The sequence below is a fragment of the Myotis yumanensis genome, unplaced genomic scaffold (genome assembly GCF_028538775.1).
Source record: "Myotis yumanensis isolate MYYU_CA2020_CCGP unplaced genomic scaffold, mMyoYum1.0.hap1 SCAF_18, whole genome shotgun sequence".
Classification (NCBI taxonomy): Eukaryota; Metazoa; Chordata; class Mammalia; order Chiroptera; family Vespertilionidae; genus Myotis; species Myotis yumanensis.
This window is the reverse complement of record NW_027223769.1, coordinates 36615961-36638146: the sequence shown is the minus strand read 5'-3', so window position 1 is coordinate 36638146 and position 22186 is coordinate 36615961. Positions and strand designations below refer to the sequence as shown.

General features: G+C 40.8%; 1 protein-coding gene across 5 annotated transcripts in view; it reads right to left on the bottom strand.

Annotated features, from left to right (window-relative positions):
* Nucleotides 1-22186, bottom strand: part of RPGRIP1L (RPGRIP1 like) — a 75855-nt gene that overhangs the window by 43042 nt on the left and 10627 nt on the right. For all 5 annotated transcript variants that reach the window (XM_070398982.1, XM_070398985.1, XM_070398983.1 and 2 more), the window contains 6 exons: nt 20645-20738; nt 19243-19386; nt 8721-8826; nt 7383-7529; nt 6264-6337; nt 427-566 (listed from right to left, as the gene is read on the bottom strand). In XM_070398982.1, the coding sequence (XP_070255083.1) occupies nt 427-566; nt 6264-6337; nt 7383-7529; nt 8721-8826; nt 19243-19386; nt 20645-20738 (705 nt within the window). The remainder of the gene's footprint in view (nt 1-426; nt 567-6263; nt 6338-7382; nt 7530-8720; nt 8827-19242; nt 19387-20644; nt 20739-22186) is intronic.

The window sequence follows — 22186 nt, the reverse complement described above, 5'->3', positions numbered from 1 at the left end:
CAAGGCGCTGGCCACTGCTGCACATACTACACTCACTTCACTGCATGTTCCTCCCTGCTGACTGGATGCTGCCTGCGGACAGCGCCTCACTCACTGCTGGGTCCCAGTGCCAAGCAAATACTGGTGCTCAGTAAACACTTGTGAACTGCTGAAGAAAGGCTCAAAATTTAGGAGAATTAATGACAATATGAGTAAGAATGACTCTGAGAAAAGACAATTCCTTTGGCCCAAAGGCTAGGGTGAGTAAAAGGAAGGTCTGAGCCACCAACACACTGGGGGAGCGGACGGCTGCAGACACAGGCTGTGTCTCCCGTCCACGGCCGGGGGCCTGGCCAACAGAAGGCCCCCAGGGAGCCCGGATGGGGCCAGTGAGTAACGGAGTCAACACAGGCCTGAATGTGCAAGCGGCGGCCGTGTCGCAGGTACCTCTCTCGGTTTTGAGTCTGTCGAGGATTTCCGCTTTGTCGGTCAGGTCGGACTTTAAGGCCGTCTCGAGCTGCGCAATCTGTACTTTCAGCTGCTGCTCCTTCACCTTCCATTGCTCCTCCTGGGCAGCACCGAAGGCGCTGCAAGACACGGGACAGGCGAGGCAGCTCAGAAAGCAGCCTCGGCCGGAAATACGAGAGAAAAGCGTTTAGTGGCACAGGGACCACTGTCATCATGTCTCAGGAATTAAGTAAACATGTGCTGGTCTGCTGCTGGTGAGACCCAGGCGCCTTCCTCAGGCTGCGGTTAGGGAACATGAAAGGGTTTGTGGGATGAGCAAAGGAACTGGCCTTAATTTAGAGCTCTCAAGTCAGAGGAGTTGGCAGCGAGCGGCTTTTGTGGGACCAGGGCAGGAATTCCGATACTGTACGTGCTCCAGAGGAATCCGCACCGCCAGACCTCAGCCTCGCCGTCGGACAGGGCCCTGCTCCCCGCCACAAACCCTCTTCCTACAGGGAATCTAGAATCTGGAACATTTAACGAGCCTGTGATAATGACAAAGTCACAAAATACTGGCTGGAAAGTGATAGCATAGTGAACCGCAAGGCAGCGGTTCTGATGGCAAGTAGTGATAAGGCAGGTTTTGTCCTAAAAAAACAAAAAGCAATAGGCTGAAGAATAAGTCTTACTTGTAACACATGATGGGGGTGAAAACCCAGAAGAACACCCCGATAAGAATGACAAAGGTGGAAATATTGTCCCTCAAGGAAAGTGCAGCAGTTTAATCTGTTGTTAAAATCTACCAAGGACCAAGGCTGGAAGAACTGGCTGCAATATAACTAAATGGTAAACAGAAGGAATACACTACACATTCGTTTAGGCCAGCGGTTCCCAAATGCTACTCATGCTAGACCAGCTCCACACAGAACACTTGGAGAGATTTAAAGATGAAGATCCCAGGGCCCAGGAATTCCTACTTTGACAAAGCGCCCAGGTGATGGCCAGGTTTGGAAAAACCCATCTTGATCTGTATTTCAGCAGAAAACTATTATCTGTGAAGCTTGATATGACTGAATAATTATCAGCAGCTTTGACCTTTCTACTTACTTGAAATCCAGTAAATGAAACAAAAATTTATAAAACCTGCTTTTGTACTGATGATGAAGAAAATGAAAGCTGTTATTGAAAATTGCCCTTAATGTTGCTCCCAGCTAGTCTTGAGGTTTTTGTACCAAAAGAGATACTTTTCTGGGAGGCATAGCTTTCAAAGGAAAAACTGTGCATTCATTTTACATTTTGAATGCTTTCACTGCATTTAAACTAACATGACCTTAGAAATGAATGGAATTCTAGAAGTTTTTCTAAATAGGACATCTGTTTCATCTAGCAGTGTTCTCCTTTCACATATGGGACCTGAAAAAAACAACGCATGGATCTGATATACCAATATTTTTAATTAATTTTAAAAAGATACAATTACCCAGACTTAAATGAAATCCAAGCACAATATGTACTTTATCTACTAACGTAAAGAATATTCCTTTACATTTTCACTTTTAAATAAAGAACAAATATGATTTCTTTGTCTGGTGTAATTATATATCTCAAAGGCATACATATATATACATGAATGTCAGTGTGTGTGTGTGTGTGTGATATTATTAAAAACATGTACTACTCGGAAAAAAATTAGCATGATGAAATAGGCACAAGTATACATTATATCAGATGCCAAAAATTAGAAACAGTAGTGTTCCAATAGCATTAGTACCAGCACAGAGATCACCAACAGTTAATCTGGCAGAAACATCAGAAGCTGTGTGTTTAAATTAAGAACAATTTAGCAGCCTGGTTTTTCCAAACCCACAAAATACTAGTGTAAATCAGCGTAAGTCAATCTGAATTTAGTCCACTGCTATCTTCCCTCTAAATTTAGGATTACATTCCACTGGAGTTTCATGAGGGATTCCTTTTGAATTTACTGTATTCCTCTGCGCTTGGAGCCATCTGTGCAGCTATAAATGGTGAGCCACATCTGGCTCCATTTTCTCGCTGAAGGCTGTGTACATGATTAGATCTGCATATGAGCGCAGCCTTTGCGAGCCTTTTACTCATGAAAATGTCTTTGTACATTGCCTACAGTGACAACTGAGGGGATTCACAGTTGGTCGTGGTGCACATTTCACTGTTACATTGCGTTGCAGGAGTGATAGAGTGTCAGCCTGCAGTGCAATGCCCACTGGAGCTTTGGGCCAGCACAGCGGAAACACACCCTGACCAACCACAGGGCCGGATGGAAATAGGGCTGAGCGGTTCATCTCCACCCTAGGACTGTGGTTCTTATAGGACAAATGCCGCTTATTCCAATCTCCCAGGGCATCCTAAGGAGACGAAATTTAAGCTCTACATCACCCCGAAAGAAGCCCACAGGTACTTTAGTGGGGGCCTCCTGGGAATTAAATCCGTATCTACATCAGGGACATTTCACTTGTTGAAGGAGAAACGATGGCCCAGACGCACTCGGTTTGGTTTCTGGGAGGCACACAGTGCTCATACATGATCCCACGAGCGTTCACGATTCCTGGCAGGCGGCAGGGACAGCTCACTTCACAGAGACGGAGCACAGTCGGTGGGGGTCAGCCTGCTCCTTTAAGTTTTGAATATCAGGTGACCATCACATTGCAAAAACTTGATTCACCCAATTCTTAAAACAGTTAATGTCATCTTCAAAAATTAGACCAACTCTTTTTTAAACTATCGGCATTAGATTAGTCTCTCAGGGAGTTCATACCCTACAATCAATCACCTTTACAGATTCTCTGGATCCAATCTCAAATGGACTGACTCTGAATTGGATGGTAGTGGGTGCAGAGGTTCCAAAGGGGCAGGGAAACCTATGTTTTCTGTTTTCCAGGTTATTCACGTACAGGATTGCTGCAGGGCTCTTGCATTCATTAATCACATCACCCTAAAGCTACGCTAACTTCAAAAATGGGATGCGGCTTTACTATTTTATTGTGTAGAGTTTCTCTCTAACCAAATAAAAAGATGTAATTGCAAAAAATTTATTCTGGATTTTTAAACTGACATTTCTTAAAGCTATGCTTATGTCTTGGCATTGTATCCAAAATGTTTTAACATATTAAAAAAAGGCTCATTCCCAATACTAACATGAGGGTTTTATCTTACCAGATGATTCTCTAATATGTCATCTGTCAAGTAATAAACACATTCAAAATTTCATTTGAAAATGGAAGATGAGAATGCAATCTGCAAATCACATTTTTCTCCTGACAACGGGCCAATTTTGGATAACAAACAAATGCTCCCCTTTTACAAACATGCTATCACTATGACTAACCAAACCGAGAGTGTGTGCAGTTTTGGATGAGCGCTAGTTGTTGGCAATGATGAATAACAGTGCCACGACACACAAGAGCTGTAGAGAATCTTAGGAATGATGCTGATATCTGCAGTTTATGGAGTTTTTGTTGAGTTTTGTAGTTTCTCCAACTTCTGAAAACATATATTTTAAAAAAACTGTATTACAGAATGTTATAGTTCTATTTACTATTATGTGTGTGCTTGCGGGGTTTTGTGCTGAAGTGGCAGGATTATTTTTTTGGACACAATGTTATGACACTCATTACACACATTTACTTCCATATGCCTGACACAACAGTCAAGTGTAAGCAGCATAATGAAGTCTGTTTAACGTAACAGGAAAAAAAAATGTAGCGCAACCATAAAACATAAAAGAAAAAAAGACATTCAAAGTTATATTTACACTCTTAGATCATCTTCTAATACGAAAAGATAAAGTTTCATGGTGATAAAGTAAAATGAGAAAAACATGTCTTTCTCAAAATTCCACTTATGCATTATTCCCACATAAGTTTTTTACTCCAAAAGATATGTTCAGTAAATCTCTTAATTGGGAAGAAGTAGAGAATGTATAGGTAATGGCCAAATGGCACTGATTTTCTTGTTTGGAGGCTATGTGAAAATATTTGAAATGATAAGGTATTGAAGATAAAATCAATAAAAATTTCTGAATCTGACAGTTTTGTTACTCCACGAATGTTTCCCTTTCTCATACACCATTTTCCAATCCAATTAAAATCAGAGAGATAGTGAGGCATGGGGGGGTGGGGGGTGGTGGAGAATCAAGTTTTAGAATCAAAAGAACTGGGTTTCAGTCCTGCACCGGAGTCTCAGCAAAGCCCTGTGGCTCTGTACAAGTCTCACTTATAAAACGTGAGGGTAACATTCTCTCCACCACAGAGTATGGTGGCTGTGTGATCTGTATACTGAAAGTTGGATTTTTCAAACACACTTGGGTATAAAAAAATATAAGCCTACATATTGTTTCATAGAGCTGGAAATATAAAACAAGAGGTAGCAGAAATGCTTCGGGTGAAATGAATTAGGGGCCAGGAGAGCGACCAGAACAAAGCACTAGGGCCAAATGACCTGGAAGAGGGTTTAAGGCAAATCCCACTAAAGATGCCGAGCCCGGCTGTCCTTGCTGGGGAGCCTCAGATAGTATTTGACTGATGTTTGAACCTGCTCTTTGTAACCTTCGATATAATGGGCCACTGTGCAAAGATAAACACCATAGTTAGGCACACAGATGATACATACCGCTGGAATGATGCCTAACATTAAGTTACATTTCTTGTCAAAGTAAAAACTAGTAAGAACCTATCACTACACTCCTTAGATAGGATTTGTTTAATTTTAAAAGTATACATTTAGTTTACAAAACATAAAACATAGTTAAAAAGTTAAAGATGTATCTGTAGATCATCTATTTTCTGCTATTACAAAATATGATCAATAGAAGCAACTGTTGATATCAGCTCTACCATGTATATTTCAATGTATTTAAATTTAATTTCATGTAAAGGTGCATTTATAATTTATTAGTATCATATACTAAACACACACACACACACACACACACACACACACACACACACCTGTGTCACTTAACTAAACTTAGCTGCGGAGTAGAAATCTGTTTCTAACATTACAAGAGATTTTTTTAAATACCTGAATTAGGAAGCAGATAAACAAAATCGAAACAGTTCTTTCAAATTTATCTTGAGATAGAAATGCTGTGCTACTCTTTGTAAGGCACAGAGACAACTGGAAGTGAACTTTCTTTTCTTTTTATTATTTTATTTTTCTTTATTGATTAAGGTATTACATATGTGTCCTTAACCCCCACCCCCCTGGTGTCTGTGTCCATTGGTTAGGCTCATATGCATGCATACAAGTCCTTTGGTTGATCTCTCCCCCTTTCCCCCATCCTCCCCTACCTCCCCTCTGAGGTTTGCCTCCACCAAGAGGCTCACTCTCAGCTCGAAGGCTGGGTAGCCCATTGGAAGAAGCAGGGGCTTGGAGAGACCTACAGAGGTTCAAATACAAGCTCTGCTACCTCAGAGCTTTAAGGGCGAGGGCAAGGTCTTAATTCTGTTTTAGTTTCACTGTCTGCAAAATGGGCATTTACAATGCCTACATTTCCAGGCTGTTGTGAGCAAATGACAATAGTGTAGGTAGAGTGCTTATGCTTAGCACAGGGCCTACTCGCTTATCGTCTGTGTTCAATGAACAACAGTGGTTGTTACTGGTAACAAAGCAACAGTTTTCTAAGTTAACACATCACCACTCAGGTTAAAGGACTTACTACCAATGCCCCCAAAAGCTTACTTACTTTTATAACATATATATTGCTTGCAATCATCTGTAGCTAATTTTTAAATAAATATTAGATGGCCTGATACCCACGGCTCAGACAAGTGAATGAGAGAACACGTGGAATTCTGACTTACCTGTTATAAAGTTTATCATAGTTTTCCTTTAAAAGTTCCCGTTCCTTTTCCAAGTCATTAATTCTATCTTGCAGCTAAAATGAAAAGAAAATGACACATTAGGAGATTCTCATATAAAACCGCAGGAGGTAAAAACACAGGAGAGGCGGCTAACATGGTTCAGTCTTGATTTCTAAATTGCAGCTGCTAACTAGGCCACTTATATTGTCTGTATTTAATTTAGAACTGATTTTTTCCCCAGTTGTTAAGTAAACATGAAATTAATATTTCTGTTTTAATTTAGTAGAAACGCATGCACTACTTTATGGCAACCTGTGCCAAAACCCAATAAAGAATGTGTGAAAAGCTTGCTGTTAATCTGGAGAAACACTCTTTTCTTTCCTCCCCAGTGAATCCCACTGTTATATTCACTTTGTATTAATTTCCAATTGGCCCATAAAAAAAGTAAAAGGATTAACTTTTCTTTTGGTTCGTGGTTCACAGAAATGTGTCAATCACTATTGACTCTGAAGATACACTTTCTCATGTCACCTGGAACTTACACAAAGCCAGCAGCACATCCTTTAGATATATGAATGAAAAAATAAAATTGCAGCCCTAGCCAGCTTGGCTCAGTGGATAGAGCGTCGACCTGCGAACTGAAGGGTCCCAGGTTCAAATTCCAGTCAAGGGCACGTGCCCGGGTTGTGGGCTTGATCCCCAGTCGGGGGTGTGCAAGAGGAAAAAAAAAAAAATTTTTTTTTCACAAAATTGCTGACGTTGCAAAATACAACACCCTTCTCTTCAGAACCAAATATATTCCTATGACTTTGTTTTGGTTTTGCAAATGACTAATAAACTTCCAACTGAGGAAGCCGAGTTCCACAGGTAACCCATTTCCAAGCATTTTCTTTCTCCTCAACGACCTTTAATTCTCACGTGAACAGTGGCTCTCAGCATAATGTGCAAGTATGTTTAGGCCCATGACATGTTGACTACGCTTTGCTGTGCTCACAGTGCCACGCATGTAGTTTAGATTTTTAAATGAATAGAATATCTGAAATGTCTCTATTTTACCTTTCCAAGCTGTCAGTTACAGAGCGGTTTTACGCAGCGGATGCGAGCGCTCTGGAGGCTTACCTCTTCGATCCTTCTCTCGGAAATCGTCACGGAGTGCAACTGTTTCTCCAGACGGCTGCACTTCACACGCTGCTCTTTCAGCTGCTGGTTCAGCTCATCTCCATTTGCCATCAAGGCATCGTGGCTGATCCGGAGAGTTTTTTGCTTCTAAAAACCAGAAGGAAACTTTTAAAAAGTATTTTTGGATTATGATTTGAATAAGTGACAATTCTACAAATAAATTTACCCCTGAAGTTCATGTTACACTTCAAAAAAGCAGAGTATCACCCCCTTGTCCCTGGGGACATGTTCCAAGACCGCCAGTGAGTGCCTGAAACTGTAACAATAAACTGCAATAAAAGTTATGTGACTATGGTCTCTCTCTCTCTCTCTCTCTGATAACCAAGATGGCGCTTAAGTGACTAACAGGCAGGTGACATACACAGGGTAGGTTTGCTAGACAAAGGGGTGTCCATGTCCCAGGCAGGACAGAGCTCGAGGGCCCAAGATTTCATCACACGACTCAGAACGGTATGCAACTCAAAACGTATGAATTGTTTGTTTCTGGGATTGTCCATTTAATATTTCTGGACTGCAGTTCACCATGGATAACGGAAACTGCGGGAAGCAAAGCCACAGATCAGGGGGGACTGCAAGACTGCTTACTGTGAACTCTCCCCATCGGGAACGTTGGGAGTTAATTAGTCCCAGAACCTAGGTTGATGATGCAGCGCAATACATCCCTCCGATGGCACTTTCCTGGGGGCCACAGTCTTAATTAAAATGATTATGGGGGTGAATAGTCCCAAGTACTGTCAACCTAAATAGTTAAAGTTTAAATAAACACACTGATAGTTGACTTGATGGGTACTCAAATATTCTTCTGATAATGGTAGTGACAAAACAAAGCAAAACACCACATCAAAGAGAGACTTCATAAAACCTGACTATTGGCCTATTCATAACTTTGGTCTATTTTGGTATATCATAAATGCTTAGAATTGAAGATATATGCAGACACCTGTAAACCTTCAGTGCTATGTGCCATGTAAATGCAGATAAAAGGAGTTAAAAATAATTTTTCTTGGCATGAGATTATTTATGATAAATGTACCTGTTATTTTAAGATGACACAGATATTTATAAAAAGTCCAACCAGTCGGTTATTCCTTTAGGTATTAAGTTATAATAACACATAATATATAGAGTGAAATTATACAAAGTTGGGAATAAAAATAGTAATCTTTTAAAATTACTTTTTAGTATTATGACTATTCTACTTAAAAATATACACCTGGAACACTATTTTTGGAGCTTTGTGCATATGTATCACCATAATAAAATAACTGATCACAGTACCTCTTGAAGCTGGAGAAATTTTCCTTCCATTACTGAAAGAGCATTGCTTTTCTCCACCAGCTGCTTATGAAGCTTAATCATCTCTACATTGTCCCGAATGTTTGACCTTCAGGATGCGTTTAAGAAAAAGAGAGACAGAGCGAAAAAATTCAAGGCAAGAGAAAAAACAATCTGTGATGCAATCACAAGGTTCCATGCAATGTTTCCTGGGAGAAACGTACACACTTGCAGACCCGTCACCAAGGTTCTCTGTGTATCACGCACCTAGGATTAGGTTTATTATTATTATTATTATTTTTTTAAATATATTTTATTGATTTTTCACAGAGAGGAAGGGAGAGAGATAGAGAGTTAGAAACAACGATGAGAGAGAAACATCGATCAGCTGCCTCCCGCACATCTCCTACTGGGGATGTGCCCGCAACCCAGGTACATGCCCTTGACCGGAATCGAACCTGGGACCCTTCAGTCCGCAAGCCGACGCTCTATCCACCGAGCCAAACTGGTTTCGGCTAGGTTTATTATTTAAAACCAACCCATCATCATTTCTGAACTTTATAAACTCACAGACTCTCAGAATGTGGAGGAAGCCCCAGATGGGATGACTCCTGTCACCTACACCATGACTGATAACGTGGATTGAAGGGCATTTCACAGTGTCTGGAACGGTGCTAAAGGACACCAGTGTTAGCACAGAAATGGTTCCACCAGACTTGAGGCTTCTCCTCTCTCTTCCCCCAAATGAAAAATGTGCGTTCAGCACCCATCTTCCCACACGCCCTCCAACAAATGGTATCATAAGATTACAATTGATTGGAGTTTCCTCCTGGAGTTTGAACTTTTCAAAATATTTCCAAAAAAAGTGACTTAGCGTTTTATACTAATAATGCCTAACGCTGGCATTTAAATACGTTGCAGATGTGCCGTTCGCTGTAAGAGATCATTTAACGTCCACAGGGTATATAGAAATTCTATATGTGCAAGACTAGTTTGTATTTTTCCTACCGAGATTAAAGCAAATGTAGAATTTAACAGGAAGATCTTATTAAAGGTTAATCATAGATCTAAATGAATACCTGTTTCAAAAGGCATTTCTTTTTCTGACAGAGAAAGCTTCCTTAATTTAATGCATTTTACATTCAAAAGTTTCTTAAAAATTGTGAAGCTGGGTTTTAGTCTTCATTTTTAAAGGAAAATAAACGTTAAAAGTTTCAATTCAGAAAACGTTTTCAGTATTTAGAGTAAGTAATTTTGCTTCCAGAACTTATCTAGTGTACACATATTGGAAAAATTGTCACAACGCCCTACTGGAACCAGAGAATGGACTACAAAGCTCACACATCTGTAAACCAGCTGAGGACTTGAAATACTTAATTTTCCTCTTTGATATTTGAAAGTTCATTGCATTTTGGCATTGGACAGTCAGTTGTCCTCACACAGAAGATAAACAAGTCCAAGAGGCTGGCTCTTCTCAGGGTACAGTCTTAACACAATGTTAAATCATTACGTGTCTAAACATGTTATCTAGTAGTTCTGAGCACACACTCAACAGTGCCCTCATTACGATTCCCCTGGGCATTATCTTCACTCTCAAAAGAGATAATACTAAAACACTAAATATGGAAAAAAAAATATATTTTGTTAAAAAAATTCACATTTTTTCATATTTAGAAGTCAAAATAAGATTTATCTTTTTCCCCCCAAAATTACTTGGTTTGACCACTCAACAGTGAGTGCCTTTTATTGATATGGAAGAATAGAATACTATTCAAATCTTTCCCTATGTTTTCAGTTGTCCCTGATATTTCATTTTTCTTAGTTTTGAGTATGATAATATTTTCAAGAAGATATGCAGGTGGGGGGAAAGTAGGTTTACACTTGTTTGTACGGAAAATAATACAGTAATTAATAAATTGTAATACAAGAATAAACTCTGTGTTTTGTGTACTCACAACTATATACTTTTGCCACAATCTGTGTATGTCAAATATCTGTATCATAAAAGGCTTGTGGTCATCATGCCATAACGGCAGAATGACCAAACAACTGGCGAGGCAGGGCTTGTGTGGGGCTGGCGGGGCTCGCGTGGCGGAGGCGGGGCCCACGGCTAGCGCAGGGTGGGTCTGGGCCTTGCGTGATTTCACGAGCTGGGCCTCTAGTATTTAAATAATAACTATTGCTTCATGATGTTAATAAAGAATTAAGCCCCAATCACCCATTAAGGCACACAGGGCCATAGAAATCACAGGTTAATGTTGAATTTTCTTGGTATGGCAAAGGCCTGTAAGTATAGCCAGAACTTTCAGTGGCTTAATTGGTGGATGGTTTCTCGAATATTTCCCTAAACTCTTTGGAGTTTAGACTTTTCAAAGTATTGCCAAGAAAAGGGACTTAGTATTTTCTGCTAATAATGCCCAACAAGGGGGCACCAATGACAACATGAGTAGTAGTTCCCGCCCAGCAACAATGCGCGGTGCTTTAGATAGCGGTGCTTTAATAAAAGCCAGCTCGCCAGGAAGGGCCCCTATCTGAGCACCTGCCAGTGGTGAACAATGACTTTTAAGTGTGAGTTTGAGGGCTGTCGACACAACAGTCATTGTTGTGACTGGATGTTCTGAGGGCTAACAGTGAGAAGGACGACTCCCTGACTCGCTGAGTCAATGATATAATAAATAAAAGATGAAATCAACCATTTAATTAATGTTGTCTGGCCTTAAGAAGGTGGACAGTGAAAAATAATCTCAAACCTGATAATCAACTCAACGCTCTTACACAGATGAAATATGGTAAAAAAATAAGGGTGGGCGCTGACCGGTGTGGCTCAGTGGTTAGAGTGTCAGCCCATGCATGGGAAGGTCTCCGGTTCGATTCCCGGTCAAGGGCATGTACCTGGGTTGCAGGTTCGATCCCAGGTTCTGGTTGGGCAGGTGCGGGAGGTGGCCAATCAGTGTGTCTCTCACATCGATGTATCTCTCTCTCTCCTCTCTTTCTCTCCTCCTACCCCCTCCTTTCTATTTTCTCTAAAAATCAATGGAAAAAATATCCTCAGGTGAGGAGTAACAACAACAAAAAGAAGCGAGAGAGGAGAGATGGCAGCCAGGTCGCAGAAAGCTGATGGACAAGGAATGCGAACCAGTCATCGGTGAGGCGGTCCTAGCCCTCTGCGCGTGGAGCCAGGCCCCAGGCCGGCTGCCTCTGCAGAGCGCAGGCGGCCGGTTGCATGAGCAGAGGTTTAAGTGACCTCCCCCGGGTGCATGCCCTGGGATGGGAACATCAGGTCTTCAGGATGCTGACATTCTAACGCAGCGGTTCTCAACCTGTGGGTCGCGACCCCTTTGGGGGTCGAAGGACCCTTTCACAGGGGTCGCCTAAGACCATCGGAAAACACATATATAATTACATATTGTTTTTGTGATTAATCACTATGCTTTATGTTCAATTTGTAACAATGAAAATACATCCTGCATATCAGATATTTACATTATGATTCATAATAGTAGCAAAATTACAGTTATGAAGTAGCAACGAAAATAATTTTATGGTTGGGGGTCATCACAACATGAGGAACTGTATTAAAGGGTCGCGGATTAGGAAGGTTGAGAACCACTGCTCTAACGGGAGGAACAATGCACAGTAAAAACAGCCCTGCACCGGCTTATACGTGCTGCACTACACATGGTGAAATGATCTGCACACAGATAGCAAGCATATCAATTAAATTCTCTGTAAAAATAAATTTCTCAACAAACAGTTTCAAAAACCCCCACTCTGAACAATTAAGTTGGAAAAATACAGGTTCTTTTCTCTTTTCTTTTGAACAGACACGTTATTTAGAATGATGATAAAATCTTCTAAAACTATGAAGAGAGTTGTTGGCCCATCTCTAGCTTGAAAACAAACTGAAATAAATTAGATTTTATGTTGAAAAAAGTAACACAGCTCAACAACCTATGTGCCAAGTTTCGCTCATAATTTGAAACAGTTGAGCAATAAACTCGGAAAAGGAGCCTCTGATGGAAGCCCTGAGAACACTTGCCTGCAGCCCTGCTACCGGTGCCACAATAAATCCAGAAACCAGAGCTTGGATTCGCGGGGGAGGAGAAACTCCACATACTGTCGCTTCTAATATGCCATCTTACGGAGAAAAAAAATCCCTGCTTTGCTGAGTTTCTGACACTTCCTCTCCCAGTCCCTCCTCCACCCCCTCCCACCCCCACTGACATTCCCTTCTGGCTGCAGTGAGGACAGTGAATGCTTAAAACAAAGCCGCTTGACTTTTGGAGGTAACAAAGTTATGATCTAGTAGTTACCACCGTTTAGAAGAGCAGGCTCCGGAGTACAGAAGCGAGGCTACGAGATTCTGGGAAGTGGCTGCGTAAAATCTGTGTGAGAGAATAGAGAGGCTCTTTTTTGAGTAACAGTTTCAGGCTAAGTTTGGAGGATAAAGTTGAGAATAACCTTAGGATGAAAAAACTCTACTTTTTTTTTTTTTTTTTAACACTGGCAGACATTCTGCAAGTGGCTTGCTCAAAGAAATGTAGGTCACTCACAGCTCCCGTTAGGACCACAGAGATAACCACCACTAGCAAGGCATCCCTTGTGAATAGGAAGTTATGGTTCCACTCTCGCTGCTACTTGAGTTCACAGTGAACAGAAAGCCCCGATGGAAGACTGCACACAGGCAAACATGTCTGCGCAGGTTTATCCGGATGTCATCCTCCTTGTGGCGCTGGGTCACAATGAGTCAGAACGCGGTCTTTTCTTCCTCTCACACCCGCGGAGGATGGAGGGGACAGGCACGTGCTCTCTGCGTGCACGTAGCCAAGCTCTCCTGACCGCGGGGCGCACTCCGAGAGACTGGGAGGGGCAGCAAGAAGCCAACCCTGGCTCATCTGCTAGAGGGGACTGTTCTGAGGCTCAAGCTTAATGGATTCCAACTAGTAACGGGAATCTGAGAATTAGATCCAATACATCAAAAAGCCCAACGGGAAATGTAGGTGAATCGCCAATTTAGTTGCAAAAGTGAACCAAAGATTTTGTATCGTTTTTATTTCTTGATGGAATTTTACCGAGACAGCGATACAGGCTATTTCACCATTATTAGAAGCAATAGTTGATATGATACAGTCTTCGATGAATTAAAAAAAGAATTAATACCACCTATTTAGTAGAAAAAAAATCTGTCATCAACACAAGGTCCCTAGGAGTTAAAGGTAGAAGAGACCTCGAACCCAGTTCAGTCTCCATCCAGGGTTGAGGGGTTACCTGAGGCTCCGAGACGTAATGAGTTCGCCAGAGTCCCTCAGTGAGGGAGCCAGCGCTCATGGCCCGTTCTGAGAGGAGCCCGCCCCATCCTCCTGAGGTTCCCGCGTTTGGCTTTCCCTCCACTCTCATGGACGTACGCACTGACACGTTACTATTAATTGTGACAACTTCTGTGGTTTGAATAAAGTGCTGAGAAAATATGTCAAGTTGCTATCACCTAAAAGACCTTACATCATATTAATAATAAAAAGCACAGGGATAAAAGAAAAAGGAATCTGAGTGATACTTTTCATTGGGCGAATTCTAAGGTATTCAAAATCAGAAGAGCTTGGTGAATGTATTTTTTTAAAAAAGTGACAGATCACCTCCCCATATAATAATAATGTTTGCATGGTTACCCCTGGCCCTCGTTACCCTTCCATCCCAGGGCCAGATGTACCCTCTAAATTAGGGGGTGGGGCAATCAGACCAATCCAAATTGAGGGACATTTTGCAAACAGCTATGAATGGGCTCCCGAAGACTGGGCAACCACTCTAGAAGCAAGGAAACCTAAGACATGACAGTTAAATACAACAGATGAGCCTTGATTGGACACTAGATTAAAAGAAAGCAAAACAAAAAAACCCCCACTATTTATAAATCCTCACCCGGGGATATGTTTTTTATTGCAGCCTAAGTATGTGCCCTGGCTGGGAATCGAACCCACCACCTTTTGGTGTATGGGATGATGCTCCAACCAACTGAATAACCCAGCCAGGACACAAAAAAAATAAAACCCCAACAACAACAACAAAACACAAAAAACCCAGCTATTTAAACAAAACAGCTATTTAGGACATTCTTGGTATCCATTCCAACGGGAAGTCTGAAGACGGACTGAATATTAGATGATGCTACTCCGTCACTCACTGCTCAGTGCCCTGGACGGGACAGTGCCCTGTAGTTACGTGAAGACACTGAGGAGTGTGCAGAGGTGAAGTGATATGCGCACTGACTCTCGGGCCTGAGAGGGGGGAGGGGAGGGGAGGGGAGGGGGCAGGTTCATGCAGGAGCAGGCAGAGTGCCGGGCAGGCTGTGTCATTCACAAATATGCAAAGGGGCGAAGGGATGTGAGTCTTCCCACAGCTGTCCTCACAACTTCTCTGTAGGTTTGCAATTTTCAGAATGAAAGACGGGGAAGAATTTAAGAGTGCTGGGAAGTCACCCTGTGCCGCTGCACGGGGGGGAGATGGAGCCCAAAGCCACGCTGTGTCTTCGCTGTGCGGCTGCAAAGGCTGCTTCAGGGCCTGAGAGTTTGCTCTCAGCCAAAGGGCAGAGCAAGCCAGAATGTCTGAGACGTTTATGGGTTCAATTCCCTCCACTGGGACGTTATGGCACTTCCATGATTTTAATTAAGAAGATAAACACCCTAACATGTGTTTAAAAAAGAAACACAGTACGAACTAGTTACACAATCAGTCAGAGTATAAATAGTTTTGGAGTTGAAAAAGTCAATAAAAGGTAAAACCATTCTGATTTTAATGTTCACGTACATGTGCTCACTGGTGACTGCTGTGCATTTAATTTAAGACGGCCTTTTTAATAAGCAGAAAATGTGCATTTTTATATTGTTTAAATTTTAATATGGACTTTTGTTCAAAACAACACAGACATTCAGGCTACTTGTAAATGATACAAGATTTTCTGCTAATGAGGCATTATGTAGAACATATGCAAAAATCACAGCTCAGTCTTCCAAAATAGACCACAGTAACAAGAAAAAACACGATTTTAATAAAAAGGAGCAGCACTGGGCTTTTACTTCAAAGCAATTAAGGGCTTTGGATAACCAAAAGTTTATGTCAAGCCGATGCCAAACCAAACTGGTCTATTAAACCCAGACTGTGAAGAGTTTCTATAATATTCTGTGAGAGGGCTCTTTGCCATGATACCCGCCCGAGCGCTGCAGATTACAGCTATGTTGGGTTCATGTTTGAGAACAAGGAGTCCAACATCCAGATCAGACTTCTAGAATTTCAAATCTGAAATAATGTATCCGTGAAAGACAAGTTCAAATATGTTTTCCATTTTGTAATTTTTCTCTACAGTAAATTATACCAAGTTTTATATTCTCCCCAAGATTTTTTTTCAACAGTTTTCCATTAGTCTAAAAAAAAAAAAAACCAACCCCAAACTGCTGTTACACATAAAACTTTGAGCTATGTGTAAACATATAAGAAAAAAAGAAGACTTGAAGCCCCTTATTTGAAGTCATTTCTTTAGTTTTCAACAACTGTATTTCAAGAAACGACATGCCGTTCACTTCAGGTACCCTTCCTATTCTAAGGAAATAATATGTAATTTTCAATTTTATAAAATCAGTGAGGTAGGGTACAAATTGGCTTATCACTTTGGCTTTGGCAAACAAAAGTACCTTTACCTGTAGTTCTTATTTTGTCTTACTTATTATTTATTTACTAGAGGCCCGGTGCACGAAATTCATGCACGGGAGGGAAGGTCCCTCAGCCCAGCCTGAGTCCTCTTGGAATCTGGGACCCCTTGGGGGCTGTCGGGCTTAAACTGGCAGTCGGACATCCCTCTCACAATCTGGGACACTGCATGCACCAGTGACCATACTTTCCATTTTCCCCATCTTATGGGTGGAAACACTGAAGCAGAGAGAGACAGATATAGATAGATAGATAGATAGATAGATAGAAAGAAAGATCAATGTGAGAGAAACGATTGGTTGCTTGCTGTATGCGCCCCAAACAGGGATTGAACCTCCAACCTTTTGTGTGTGTGTGTGTGTGTGTGTGTGTATGTGAATCCTCACCCGAGGATATTTTTCCATTGATTTTTAGAGTGGAAGGAAGGGGGAGAGACAGAGAGAGAGAGAAACATTGATGTGAAAGACACATAGATTGGTTGCCTTCCACACACTCCCTCCGGCCAGGGCTGGGAATTGAGCCTACAACCGAGGCACGTGTCCTTGACTGGACTTGAACTCGGGACCCTTCAGTCCGAGGGACGGCGCTCAAGCAACAGAGCCGCACTGGCCAGGGCAGCAGTTCAGTTTTTAAGGTAAACGGCTCTTGTACATGTAGGTGTCTCCTGCTGACAATATTTAGAGAAGAAAATATGTGTACTGTGTGTTACTGTTTCTGTGTGACTTGGGGATCTCCCTTTCATTTGCTACTGAACACTAGTTCCTGGACGATCAGATCCCTTCGGAAGGGGGAAGAGCAAACAGTGTGCGTGCTACCCCTTGGGAATTTAAGAACTATGACAGAAAGTGAAGCTGCTGGGGATGGGCTCCAAGTGTGGGTGTGGTCTGAGTGCAGGTTATCTTCAGATAACATCCTAAACGCGGTTGTGGGCAACTAGGATCACCACACTGGCTGGGGTCTGACCCTTCAGCCTGTTCCAAACAAGGAAGCACGGCTTGCTCTTCCGAAAAGGCCAAGCCTGACTTGGTTCTTCGCAGGAACATGAGTACGTCCTACACATTCAGCTGGTTCACAGCCAGGGTTCAAATGATATCCCTAATATATATCGATTTCTCAAAACTATTTGCTCTGCACTTAGAAGAATATACAATATCACAAAACATATAGAATTTTATGATATAATTTAATTTTACACGACTTTTTAGGAACAGAAATTATTGGAGATAGTACTAATCTGTTAAATCTCTAAAACATAAAGTTTTTCATATATTTTTAATGCCACTTTATTTTTTTAAAACAAGTTTCCCAGTATGCATCATTTCTTAGCTCTTTCAAATAGTTCCATGTAGGTTAGTTTGCTAAAGGAACTGGAATTCTGAACCTGAAATGAAGAGTGGAAAATCATCCTTGGTTTGTGTAACTAAGATCCTAGCCATGAAAGCGTGGTGTCACACAAATCGGAAAGGGGGAAAATGAGGGTCTAGGTCTGGTTTACAGAAAACATTAAGAGAGGAATAAAACAGATGCAGCGGATGCCATGTGTAGGCCTCATCTGGACTCCAACACACAGCAGAAAGACACCTTCAGGGACGTTTGACTATAAACTGGTTATTGACTAATATCAAGGAATTGCTGTTTTTGTCAGGTGTATCTGCATGGTGGTTTGTCAGGTGTGATATGATGGTGGTTTGTCAGGTGTGATATGATGGTGGTTTGTCAGGTGTGATATGCATGTGGTTTGTCAGGTGTGATATGCATGTGGTTTGTCAGATGTGATATGCATGGTGGTGATGCTAAAAGAAAATCCCTTATCAGACAAAGATACATACTACAGTATTTACAGGTGAGATGGCAAGATGTCTGGCTAGGGCTAATTAATTGAAGAAAATAAAGGTGAAGGGATGAAAGAAGAGTGATAACACGCTGAAACTGTTAAACCTGACTTATGGGCACTTGGGGGTTTAATATACTATAATTTATTTTGGGTATGCTTGGTCAAAAAAAACCATAAAGAAAGAAAAAAAAAAGAAACACAAACAGAAAAGTCATAAAGGGAAGAAAATAATTCAAGGAAGAATACATAAAGCCTTTTTGGAAGCACAACGTGAAAGCAAAAATGAGAGGACCGATGCTGGAAGCAAAAACATCGCATATGAGGATGGCAGGGAAAATGCTGTGATTAGCAAACGTCGAAGATGAAGAGGCCGCAGGAGACCGCTGAAGGAACCCCATCATCCCAAACATCAACAGAGTTTGATGCAAACTGTGAAGATGAGGAAAGGCAACACGTTTTGGGGATAAAAATAATTTACCATGATATGGAATTTACTACCTTTTAAGGTTGAAGAAAACCATTAGGTATGCCAGCCACCGAGTCCTGGTCACACATGCCCAGTGGTGTCAGACCTACAGTCCTGGATAATGGGGCAATGCATGGAGTCAACAAGGCGAGGCTGACCAGTTAGGGAGAACTGACCTCAGACTAGAGCTGTTGATGACCTAGAGCAGGCTTATATGAAGAAGTGATGTAAAAACATGATTTTTAAATAGACCAGACATATCCTTCTATGGCACGTGATATTTTATTTTTTCCATCACCATTAACCCTCCCCCCACCCCCCCCACACACACTGCAAACACTACACTGTTGTCCATGAGCTCTCTCTTTTTTTTTTTAATCCCTTCACCCCCCACCCTCCCATCAGAGCTGTATGCCTGCTCTCGATCTATGAGTCTGTCTCTATTTTGCTTGGTAGTTCAGCTTGTTCTTAAAAGCATTCTAAATGAATTTTGACTTTATCAAAGCGATATTTCTATTTTAACATACCTTTGATCTGTAGCCTGCTGTTCTCGAAGCTGAAGAAGAGATAACTCAATTTCATTTTCTTTTCTCCGCAACTGAGTTTTCAGGATCTCCGTCAACTGCTCTAACTCTTCTATCTGGCCTCTCTGTGACTGAATGACATCTTCTCTGAAACAAAGAGCCTTTGCGTGAATGTGCAGTTTGAGGAAATATCTGCAGTATTTAAGATCAGTACAGACAGTTAGTTCTTCCTAACAAAAGCAAGCACAAGTTTGAAATGTTAGCTTAAGGGCCTCTGAACCCTAGGAAAATAGGGGCAGTTTATGGGTGATGATCTGGAGGTACAGGGGGAGCAATTCAAGACATCCTTTATATAAGATAATGCCCGAGGCAATGGATTGGTGGTTAGATTCAGTTGTTAAGTATTTATTGTTCACCTATTAGGTAGTCCAGTCTATTCATCTTCAGCTAATTTCTATGCCTTTGTTCTTTCACGTGTAGATTTCCCTTTATCACCTAAATTAACACTTCAGAGAGAGATGGCAAAAATTTGCAAAACGTAATTAAGTGGTCCCTAGCATAGGTTGATCTCTATGGCATCTGGCAGCATCCCAGTGTAATGACCTCAGGTAACTGCTGTGAACCTGGCTCTTTAGCTAACAGGTTAACAAGATTAGGCCTAGTCTTTTAGTTTCTATTCTCTCACAATATAATCATCACCGTCTCTGGTATTTGGAATATTCAGAAGAAAAAATCGTAAGCCCATATGATTCTTAAGCAACTATCTGAAAGTATGTTCCCCTGCCTCATTCAGAACGAGTACTTCCTGATGATCCAGGTGAGGGTGTGATGAGGTGGAGCCTTTCTTCATTTGTGTGACGCACAGACACCGAAACCATGAGGCTTTGATTAACTGGAAAGTAAGCTCAACATGGCAGGGGTAACTTTCTTGAAACCATAGTATGATGAAGAATGCAGGACCGTAGAATCGTAGTGAAACAAAATCTGAAATCCATATGTATTTGATAACTTCAAACTTTTAAGCCACGCCCTCCAATTTTTTTTTTTAACCACAAAAAAGGCTAATTAATTCAGGATTTAAAAAAATTGCCTGTGATTTTTCTAAGAATGAAAATGCTGCCCCTAAATGAATGGACTTTATGCCATTCCTTTGGGGGGGGAAATTACAATAAAGCGGACTATTCTACGAACACTTCCATCGAGTAGGTGTTCATTTTCCTCATTTCAATGGGAACATGTTTAATAATGTGCTCTTATCCCACAGATCTAGCTGCAATTTGGTGGAGCAAATTATTTGTACATAAGCCAGTTTTATTTAAAATAAGGGAAAGAGAGGGATTAGAAAAACACCCCAAAGTATGATCAATAAACAAAGTTCTAAAATGACCACAAAAAGAATACATACAAATTTCTTATTTCTCCTCTGGCTTCTTCAAGTAAATTGTTGCCATATTTTGTCAGCATGGGTTGGTCTACATCTACATCTTGGAATCTAATACCTAAAAATAAATTAATAAGATTATAGATGTTAGAAAAGAGGACCCTGGCTTTGATGTCACGAGGAAATGTGTGATGTAACGGAATTGCTTCAGTACTGAGAGATATGCGCTCTGCAGAACAGAGAATGAGAAGTACGTTGCCAAAGGGACTATTAGCTCTGAGCCACCAGTTGGCATTGGATCAAACACAGCAGCAAGTATAGCCCATTAAACAAATTCTACTAAGAAAAACAAATTACCTAGAAATAATTTGATCCAACCTAGATTTAAAACTGAAATAATTTCTGAAAGACCCAAAGTCTCAATTCAGGTTTTTGCAATTAAACTGAAGTATGAAAGCAAAGGTTTCAAAAACGTATTTTTGATTTAGTATTTTTGATAAATGTTTCCTGTACTTTGGTTTAGTCCACCTCAATGATAAAGTCCATTTATAAACAAAGGTAATTGGAGGGGAGATAATCAATAGGATTCCTCTAAATAAAACATTTTGCTGATGCACTTAAAATACAATTGCACAGTAGTTATATGCAATTTTATAAGCCTGTTAAAAGTGAAACATACTTTTAATTACATGAATTAGTTTACACTTAGAGAATAATTAAATTATTAGAGTTTAAGGTAACAAAATATGACACAGAATTAAATTATTAGAGTTTAAGGTGGATAAAATACGACATGGAATTAAATTATAAGAGTTTAAGGTAGATAAATTATGACAATTTGGCTTTTAATGGCGCATAGTCCCAGTACAATGGTACAGAAAAAATTCTGTCTCTTTAGAAATGTTTACTTTTAAAAATGAGAATTTTAATTAGAAAAAATGGCACTATTATTTGCTATTTCCATAATTTTCACCACCTTTTGCTGTAGTCTAGACTGAAAACAGGAAAGGCTCTGCCTAAAACATTAAAATAGTTTACTGTGTTAAAATTCACCAAATATATTATTTTGGCAGTAATGCTAATTCTTAAGCATTTCCTAAATCAATCATGGAAAAACTAAACATCACTAGTAGAATTAAAAAACCCACACAATTTAGCCCATTTGGTGTGGCTCAGTGGTTGAGCATTGGTCTATGAACCAGGAGATCACACACCGTTCGATTCCCGGTCAGGGCACATGCCAGGGTTTGGGGCTTGATCCTCAGTGGGGGACGTGCAGGAGGCAGCCGATCTATGATTCGCTCTCATCATTGATGTTTCTATCTCTCTGTCCCTCTCTCTTCCTCTCTCTGAAATCAATTTTAAAAAAACCTATTTAAAAACAAAACAAAAACAAAAAAACCTATTTATACTCAAACTATTTCTTCAAACTATGATTTCACGGTGAGTTGCCAATGGTTATCTTTTAAAACACATACACTTCATAAAAATCTTTGTTCTTCACGATACGAATTGTTTCTACATCACAGTGATCACACCTGAAGCGGTATTTTCATCCTTTATCCT